At 48.9% G+C, this 10,111-nt stretch overlaps 1 protein-coding gene across 1 annotated transcript; it reads left to right on the top strand.

Annotated features, from left to right (window-relative positions):
- Positions 1 to 8,138: 8,138 nt before the first annotated feature.
- On the top strand, positions 8,139 to 9,065 carry PPP1R3E (protein phosphatase 1 regulatory subunit 3E). Its single transcript, XM_065734235.1, has one exon. The coding sequence runs from the start codon at positions 8,139 to 8,141 to the stop codon at positions 9,063 to 9,065; it is 927 nt and encodes a 308-aa protein (XP_065590307.1).
- Positions 9,066 to 10,111: the final 1,046 nt, after the last annotated feature.

Here is a 10,111-nt window from a genome sequence, read left to right as displayed (position 1 = left end):
GCATGCAGTGCCTGTTAGTGGGTACCGCCCATTGCTCCGTGACATCTTCTTTTTTGGAAGGCTGGATATCTTTTGAGTTGGTGGAGTTTTTTGTCTCTTACAGCAATCTTAGTGTCAGTCCCTGATCTGCAGAGGCAGGAAGAACTTAAGTTTTCCTGTCCTTGCTGGAGTAATGGGCCATTCCTGTTGTAGGAATGAGATGCTGATGAGTTTAGCTGTGTTACTGCAGGGTTATTATTCAGACGGAGAAGATCTGGCCTACAGACAGCAGTTAGACACTTGAAACAGACAGATGACAAGATAGTTTTGGATAGTTTAGAAGACAGGACAGGTTCTTAAGCTTGAGAGGAAGATCATGGCTGTTGAGAAATGAGAGAAGTTCCACCCATTTCTAAAATGCTTTCTTGTTTGGCGTTGATGAGAATTTACTGTTATTGCTTCCGTTGGCAGTGAAAGCATCCCTGACCATTTTCCATTTAGATTCCGAATTTCCTTCACCTAAAGAAATTGTATCTTGGCAAGCTGACTGCATTCCATCAAAACAATTGATTTGAAGGGAGAGGCCAATTTTCGTTCTGGCTCCAGGATTTGATATGTCCTGTGGAATCAGTCCTTGAGAGGTTTGGACATGAAAATAAAGCGTTGATTTAACTTTCAGGTGTTGTCTCATTGTATTTTTACAGTTTTATCAACAGTTCCTTTTTGCTTGTTGGTTTGTTTTGGGGTGTTTTTTTGGCACCTTGAATACAGGAAACCCTTCCAGCTGATTTCACACTTAAGTTTGTTTCCTTTCCCTGCACAGGAATGGCTTTATTCCTAAGAGAATCTGATTGTAAACAAGAAGCTGCTGTCTTGTGGCAGAAGAGCTCTATGTCTTCAAGGTCACATAACTTAATTAGGCCTTATCACATGCTGTGAATTTATATTCTGGACCTTTACTTGGCGGCCTTCTGGGTGTCTTCTAGTACTCTCCTCCCTCCTTGGCAAATTCTTACATTTATTTTGTCCAGTATCCCTTTCTTTCAAGCCTTTCATGAAGGAAGCACAGAGGAAGGTTTGCTTTAGTGAGCTAGAAACGTTCCCCTCCTGGAAACAGTGTTTTTTGCAGACTTGCTGGAAATTCAATTGTAATTCATTTTCAACTGTTTTCCTGTAAACTTGGTTGAGTGGGCCGAGTCTCCATGAGCTACTACTGCCATGCTTACAGAAGGCATGTAAGCAACCAGTTTGCTCATCGGTGGTTCTTAGAAATATGAATCAAATTGTACTAAAAACACCCTCTAATTTGTCAGATAAATTTCAGCAAAATAATCTTATTTGGCAAGACACTGAAAAACAAGGAAATATATGTTTTAATTTCAATGTCAAAGTTTTTTTCCATTGTCTTGAATAATTTTTTGCCCATCTGCAGCCCTGCAAATTAAAATCACTGTAATGAACGTGATTGGCTTTACTAACCATTAACACCATTTATTTTCCATTTTTCTCACTGAAACAGTAATATTTTCTGCTCTCCAAATGGGAGACTGTTATTTTTCTTCTAGGCTATGTTATTAATGTTATTCCCTTTACAGATTTTGAATTTTCTATGTAGTGACAAAGAGAGGACACAAGTATAAATGGAGTGCAGGACTAGAAAAGGTACTACTGCCATGAGGGAAGTGAGAGGGAAGGGGACAAAGAAAGGAATAGTTTGTTGGAGGATGTCTCTGTTCTGTCAGAGTGAGTAATTGTACCACTTTAATTGAATATTGGGGAGAACAAGAGTTACTGCTAAGAAATTCCTTCTATTTTTCCTGGAAATTAACAGCTAAAGTAGCACTGGGCTGCAGATAATCATTGGCTGAGATTTTTGGATACAGAGAGTATTGAAAGAGATGAAAGATGCAGACAGATCGTAGAATCAGCTATAGTGAGCTGTTTCTTCTACACGAAAATACGAGTGGAAATTCCCACTTACCCTATTCTAAAACCAAATTGCTCCATTTCTTTAATATAATAAAAGCATTACATGGAAACAAAACCCTACTGATGCATTATTTTTTTCCTGAAATGATGCCTCCAGAAAGGGATTATTCTTCCGCTGTGCTGTTCAGATACCTGAACACAATTTGATGCCAGAAAACTGCTAAAGACATTTACATTTACACATTTTATTAGTAAAGATATGAATCTACAAAGATGTGGAATTCCTCATTCTAAAGCTCTGCTTTAAAGTTAAAACCATGTGCTGTTGGGAGTCTTGCACTCATGCCATCTTTCCCAATTCCAAATTTCCATCAGGAGAAGGGAAGGGAATCTCTGCCCTGGATGCTGGGAAACATGCTCTTTGTTCTGCAGGTGAAGAAGCTGGAATGATCAAATTGCAGTGACTGACATGTCTATGAAAAGACTGCTAAATTAATTTGCTTTTTGTTTAACACAGAACAGAACTTGATCTGAAAGTTTCTCTATTCAGTATGTTGAAAAAAAAATAACTACTTAAAACAAGGAAGAATTGTAAGTTGCTGTCAGGTCTCACCACTGTCTGCTTTCCAGATCATTTTCCCTTTCTTCTAGGAGCCAAATTAGCAAGGAATGTATGCAGATGTTTGTGAGGCTCACTAGGATCAAGCACCATTAAGGTAAGAGTATTTTTAAATGCCCCACAGAGTAGAATGTTCTTTCAGTTCAGCACTGATTCAGCGATCAGCAGGATCAAATACCTCATCCCCACAGTAGGTGACAGCAGTCATTTGATGTGGATCTGAATGAGGAGGCTGCACTTCATCCCCAGAATAAACTGTTTAAGGTTCTCTTAGATCTGTCTTATGATCAGGAAGAAACTAAACCTATGTGTAAGCAACACATTCAGCAGCTTATAATGCTATTAATAGTATTAAAAAAAACCAACAAGTATCCCAGTGACTGGCAAGAAACTTTTGTTCTTTTTTTCTTTTTCCCTCTACAGGTTAACAAGGAGAAAAAACAGACATGAAATTGCAATATAGAAATGTCCATTCAACCTGGATTGTAGTGCAGCTCTTGCAGTGCAGTGGACCTTTGAAGAAGGTAATATAGCCCAGGAGGCAGTGGAGCCACCAGAATTCTGATGTGTTTCCTTCCTTGACCTCAACACACCTGTTCCTGACATTGTAAACTAAAGAGCCTTGGATACCATGTTTTGTATGTGGAATCTGCATGCAGGCGTGGTGATGGCTTCTTTTTGAAGCAACGAGATTAGAAATGGCTACAATAATTCTGTGTGATGTAAGAGCACAGTCCCAGGATAGCTGCTCGGTATCTCTTTGCAGGAGTGCAACCTCTGTATGACTTGAGAAAAATTGTGATGGTTCATGAATTTCTGCATTTCCCCTCATTTATCATTCATGATGTCAGCTCCCTTTTTATCCTTCTGCTCTGTTCATTTAGCATCATGACTGCAGGAAGCCATCTCAACCAAAGTACCACTGAGAGCTAATGGCTTTTTTCTTCTTCCAAGAAGGTTCTGAAGTGTCCTTGGGAGTGGCATCTTTCACAGGTGGAAGTATTTGCGAAGATTTTCAAGTCAAGGATTCAAAGTCACGTGGATCAAGCACATCAAGTGCCTGGGGTCTTATTGCTGTATGCCTTGTGGCTTCTGGATTGTTCACAGCTCCTCAGTTCCACATACAGTTGGCTTTTTTTTTTTTTGTCAGGCTCTTCTTTTCACCTTGGTGTGTTTGAGCAGTGGTTTTGTTACACGTTTCTGATGTAACACCTTATGTTGTAGAACAGCAGTTAGACTTACTAGAATGGATCAGCATCACTTCCCTGATCAACATTACTCCCCTTCCTGAAGCGGTATCAGCGATGGGGGCATTACACTTAACTTGTTTTCTGGTTTCAGCTGATGCCTTGTGGTCTTGGCTTCTTGACCTGCACTTCTGTCAACAGCTGGCAACATGTCTAAGCAGAACAGGCACTTGGAAGATTTGTTTGCCTTAAAGTGCTTGACTTGTTTTTGCAGCTGAAAGCAGGCGAGTGGATCGGTTCTACCCCAGCCATGCACCTGCTCACAGACAAACGTTCAATCTAAGGCAGCCCAGAGCACTGCCAGGAGAAAAATGTAGAGGAGATAGTCTTTGCTGATGCAAATAAGCACTCCTGCTATTTGAGTTTTCTTGTGAGTACAAAATAGCAAGCAGATGTAATTCCTATCCAGTTACCTCGTGTTCTGAAAGAGCTCTGAACTGAAAAAGAGAGCAGAGAGTTATCACAAGCCTTCCATGTGTGTGTACAGCTGAGAGGGAACAGACTCATCTGATCTCTGATGTGTTTATTTGAGACAGGTCAACACTGCTGCCTGAGGGGTCACACAGCTTTTCTTCACTATGTGTAAAAGTGATCCACAAAATAAATGCCCACACCTCCACGAAATCGTTTCAAAGCAGATTTTCAAGGAGAAAAAAAAATGTTATCTCCTCTCCAGCCCTCTGAAAGGAGGGAACCTCCCCGAGCGATGAGGGGAGCACCGGTGCTGCTGTGGCAGAGCTTCCCCTTCCCTGTGTTCCCTGGTGCCAGGGGCTGGTGGTGGGGAGTGATCCCGAGGAGTGCTGCTCTGACAGTTCACAGAACCCACACCTCTGTGTGAGGAAACGAGGCGGTGCTGGCCTAGAACAGGGGGGATGGGAGGTGGGGGAGAAGATGCTGACAGCACCCAAAGGAAATGGAGAGCGTGGAGAGCATTAAGAATTGAATAAGAAGAGAATTGCCTATAAGAAAATAAATGGATGTGAAATGACCAGATAGGAAATGAAAGAAAAACTGTGAGGGGGATGAAGAAACGAATGCAGTGAGTGGATCTTGCAGTATAAGGAACCAACCTAATCTCGTACAACAGATAGCTGCCCAACCAACAGATATTTAAATAGAAGAAATATAAAAAACGAAAACCAAAATGAATGTATTCTAATTTCTAAAACCAAGAGCAAGCACTACCTGGTCCTCTGCTCCTTCACAGCACAGCACTAGGACAGAGCTGTGAGCACTCCTGCCAAAACATGGCACTTGCAGGCATCCCAAAGTGCCTTCACTCCCCCGTGTCCAGGACAAGCAGTTACAGGTTTCAGGGCTGCAGGAGTCCCACCCCCACCAGCTGCCACTTTGTCCGTGCTGGAAACAAGCAACCAGGTTGGATGTGAGGAAAAATTCTTCTCCAAATGAACAAGGTAGGTCTCCATTTATTTATTTCTTTATTGCTTTTCCACTGTGGTCTTAACTGGGGCTTTTTTTAGCTTCCCCACTTTCCCAAAACCTTAAGCCAATCATGGAGTCTGGAGAGGTGGTTAATGCTTACCTAATGAAATTGCGTTGAGCTCCATCAAGGCACACAGAAGGCAGACTCACAAGGTCATGAACTGAGGTAAACTCTTACAACTCCATTTTCTTGTTATGATCATAGGTCTTTTTGGATCCTGATTTTTAATATATATATATATTAAATCCAGACCCCTAACCACACAGTAACCCTTCAGGCTGTCACCTCTGTGTTCATCAGAACATGCAGTCCTATGGAAATCATTCACTAGCCCCTGAGATCAGACATCCTCAGTAAAAATCCCATGAATCATACAGCTTATGTCTTAGTAGGTAAAGACCACACATCCTGGTTAGGTGAGGATAAAAACTGATGTAAAGGATTGAGATTGTTGTTCTTCAACACAATACTTAACACTCTTTGTATACAGCATTGGCATACACCCTAACTCTGGTCTGGCATTTCTCTGATATTTCAGGTATTTTCTCAGGGAAAATGCATAATGCCTGAGTTAATCAGTAACATGAAGCAGTGTAGGGAGGTATTTTTAAATATCTGCTTACAGAACAAACATATCACGCGAGGCTTGCACACTGTCAATGCAGATATCAGTGTCAGATTCATGTAGTCATGTGAGATTACTGAACTCTTGGGTGATGCTGTAGCATAACATCTACACAGCTCATCGGCACCAGGAGAGCTGCATGGATGTGAATGAGAGCAGAAGCTGACCTTTTGAATGGACGTACTGAGTCACTGCTTCATCTCAAAAGCTGATGTAATCGTAATGCACTTTGTCTATACATCCAATTTATCTCACCACAGTCCTCTTCCCTAAAAATAAACCCGTTTTGGAAAGTTGAAGTGGGACATGTGACAGCGGCCACTTTGGATAAGCCCCAGCACACAGACGCTCCTCTCCCTGTTAATGGTCCCATCACAGTTCTGCTTAATGCTGCCCAGCACCAGCATCTGCTTTCTCCTAGATTACCTGGAGCCAAGACAACAAACAGATAAATGCAACAGAAGAGAGCTCCCAGTTCATTGCCCTCAGTGATTTGGATCAGTTCTGCCTTTTTTTTTTTCCCTCTGAATTGTTTAAATGATAACAAAAGAGAGGATGGGATGCAGCTAGGCTGGCTGGAAGCTCTCGGGCTTCAGGCTGACCTGAAATGCAGCTTGGCACTGCAGAAGTGTCAGGGTTGAGCAGGTCGTGCAGAACAGAGGCTGTCTTCAGCTGTTTGTGTCAGCTGGAAGGTCTGCACAGGACAGCGTTATTAGGAGGACATTTCAGTGCCCAGCAGAGGCGATGCTGAGCTGCTCATGAGAAACTGCAGGTGAAAATCTGAGCACCTGTAGGATCAGCTGCTGCATCCAAGTTTTCATCATTTAAGCTCCATTTAATTCCTGGTTTTTAAAAGCCTCCCTTCAGCTTTACTCCACAGGGATCATCTGTGACATTATTTACAGTGGCCGTGCATCTCCATACTCTCATTCTGCTCTTTCTTTTTGCAAAATAAAAAAAGAGATGGCAAAAAAACGGAGTAGGTTTCACGTGATGATGACACGAGCTAAACTGAACTGCAGTTTGTGATCAGAGTTGTCACGACACAACTCAGTTCATAGGAATGCCCCTCTGCAGCTTAATCTTACCACGTTGGGTTTTGGGTTTTTTTTTCTTCCTTTTCACAGGATTTCTTATTTTTTAAAATGTCTTCTCTTTACTAACTTTGAGGAACAGACATTTTCCAGCTCTATTACATAAGCTGTGTAGCTTACAGTCACCAGTGAAGAGAGGGGTTGGTGTTTCTTTTTTTTTTTTCCTTTCCTCGTGAAATATTATTAAATTGGGGAAGCAAACGAGGTTTGAACACGCCAAAAAAAGCAAGACTGTTTGGCTTCACTGGAATTGAGAACGGCCCAACAGCTCGCAGCGGGGCACAGCGGTGCGAGGCACGATTCCTCCTTGCCAACGCGTCATTGAAGACCTTCGGCACGTAACCTGGGAAGGAGTTGAAGCCGACGGTTGTAGCGTGAGACAGCCGGGAGCTTTCCCCGTGTTGCGGCGGCTTTCGGTGCCCATCATTAACCCCTTCGCTGCGCGCCCACCGCGCAGAGCGGCAGCGGCACACAGCGCAGCGGGATGGCGGAGGTGGAAGAGCTCGGGGCTTAAGCGGGAATTACACGTCGGCACAGTTCAGGCTCAGCCTCTGGCGGGATCACTGTTTTTAATGCAATTTACTCATTAAAAACGAGCACCAGATTACGGAAAGACGGTGCTTCGGCTCCCGGCGGCTCCCGCGCCAGCTCCGGTTCTCATGGGCTATCGGAGCAGCGCTCGGCCGTCATTAAATCAAACCGCGGCAGTGCCGGCCACGTCCGTTTTCCTCAGCAGATGCACCGTAACCGCATTAGCGCGGATTAGCTGGATTTCTTCCTTTAAACGTACACTGCGAGAAGCGAGCTGCCAGCCAGCCGTCCCCCATCGGCCCCTTTAATCTGCCCGAGCCCGGCTTTGCTCCTTCCTTTCGCAGCTATTTCTGTCCGCGCTCGGCGGGGCGCAGCGCCGCGCGATGCATCTCCGCGCTTCCACCGGGGAATCCCTGCTTGTGCCGCCTCCTCCTCCCCCTCCTCCTCCTCCTCCTCCTCCCGACCCAGCTCCTCGAGGAAAGACCCAGAAGGCGGCAGCGCGGGGCTGGCAGTGGGGCGGCGGCGGGGCGCGCGCCGTGCCCGCGGGGCGGAGGCGGGATGAGTCGGGGCGCGCCCCATCCCGGCCCCGCAGCGTCGCCGCACGGCCCGCGGGGCTGAGCGGCCGCGGCCGCAGGAGGACGGCCCCGCGCCGAGCATCGCAGCCGCCCGCATGGATAAGGCGGCCTCGCTGCACAGCGCGGTGCCCGCGCCGCCGCCCCGGCTCTACCTGCCGCGGAACTTCAGCTGCAGCGCCTGCCTCTATGGCAGCCTGGCCGAGCGCTGCAGGGGCGGCTGCAGCCCCGACGGCGACCCCGCTCCGCCGCCGCCGTCCGCCCCCGAGAAGCCGCCTCCGCCCCGCGGCCGGGAGCCGTCGCTGCCCTCCGTGCCGCCCAGCCCCGCTCAGCGCCGCCGCGCCAAGTCGCTCCCCACGCCCGGGGAGCGCGGCCTCCGCCCGGCCCCGCGACACAGCCCCTCCCGCCGCAAAACCGTGCGCTTCGCCGACTCGCTCGGCCTGGAGCTCATCTCCGTGCGGCACTTCTGCGAGGCCGACCTGCCGCAGGTGCCGCCGCCGCGCCACGCAGACCTCTTCAAGACCAGAAAGCCGCCGGCGCTGGGAGAGCTGGAGCCGCTGCGCTTCGGACCGCCGCCTCTGGAGCCGCTGTTCCCGCCGCAGCCCGGCGCCGGGCCCGGCTTCGCGGAGCGCGTGCGGCAGCACAAGGTGAGCTTGGAGTGGGTGCGCTCGGAGCCCGCGGGGCTGCGCGGCGCGGTGCGCGTCCTCAACGTGGCTTACGAGAAAGCCGTGTCCGTGCGCTACACGCTCGACCGCTGGGCCAGCTGCTCCGAGGTGCCCGCCGCTTACCAGCCCGCCGGGCCGGCCGACGGCATCACCGACCGCTTCGCCTTCCACCTGCCGCTGGGCCCCGCCGCCGCCGGCCCCGACGCCGCGCTGGAGTTCGCCGTCCGCTACCGCGTGGCCGGGGCCGAGTACTGGGACAACAACGGCGGAGCCAACTACCGCCTGCGGGGCCGGGCGCGCTCCCCCTCCTCGGGACCGCCGCAGGACCCCGACAGCACCGCCTGGATCCACTTCATCTGACGGACGGAGCGGGCCCGGCCTCGCCCCGCGCCGTAAGTCGGCTGAGGATGCTCGGATTGGCGTTGCCGGATAACCGAGGTGCGGCGGGGACGGCGGTCCGGCTGCAGGCGGAGGGAGCGGGCGGGGCGACGGCTGCGGCCGTCGGCGCTCCTGCGTCCGGAGCCGGCTTGGGATGAAGCGCTGGGAGAAGTGGTGCGTAGTGGCGGAAGGACGGAGCACCGAGGGGTGCCGCGAGGGAAGAGTTCTGCTTTGAAGTCCACGCGCGGCGCGGCTGCAGCACGGCGGATGGAGGTGGCAGGAGCTCGGCCGTGGCCGTGGCTCTCCCCTCCGCAGGTTGGTTTCCATTTCCCTTCTGAGCGAAGTTCCTGGGCTCAGGTGTCGGTGCAGGAGCGCGCTGCTTGGAAAACACGTTTTTCTCCCTAATTCTGGAGAAAAAAAAAAAGGCAGATTTCACAAAGCTGGATGAGATGTGACCGGTTGAAGAAAAGCCATATATATAAAAATAAGTGTATCAATAAAAGCGTTGGGGTGACGGAGTATGTCGACTTCTGCCTTCAAAGCTGTGCTTTAGATTGATATGAGCAGTGGAGGGTTTTGCTTTCCTAGCTTGCTTTTTGAGGCTGTGCTGCTGCCTGGTGCTGGCAGCCGGGAGCTCAGAGTGGCAAAACTCATATTGGTATCGTAGAGTCGTTTGGGTTGGAAAAGACTCTTAGAGGCCATCTGGTCCAGCTCCCCTGCAACCAGCAGGGACACACACAGCTCCACCAGTGCACAGAGCCCGTCCAGCCTGACCTTGGCTGTATCCAGGGATGGGGCATCCACCACCTCTCCAGGCACCCTGTGCCAGTGCCTCACTGCCCTTATCAAGGAAATTTCCTCCTTAGTCCAATCTGTATTTCCCCTCTTTTAGTTCGGACCCATTTCCCCTTGTCCTGTCATAGCTGACCTTACTACAGAGTCTGTCTCTTTCCTTCTTTCAGCTCCTTTAGGTACTGAAGGGCCGCTCTCAGGTCTCCCCAGAGCCTTTTCTTCCCCAGGCTGTCCCA

Source organism: Cyrtonyx montezumae, unplaced genomic scaffold, assembly GCF_038088225.1.
Source record: "Cyrtonyx montezumae isolate F1298 unplaced genomic scaffold, pur_monq_1.0 scaffold_17, whole genome shotgun sequence".
Classification (NCBI taxonomy): domain Eukaryota; kingdom Metazoa; phylum Chordata; class Aves; order Galliformes; family Odontophoridae; genus Cyrtonyx; species Cyrtonyx montezumae.
This window is presented reverse-complemented; position numbering and strand designations above follow the sequence as displayed.

What these genes read in the sequence shown, in the direction of transcription:
- PPP1R3E (XM_065734235.1), top strand. Translation starts at nt 8,139, where the DNA reads ATGGATAAGGCGGCCTCGCTGCACAGCGCGGTGCCCGCGCCGCCGCCC.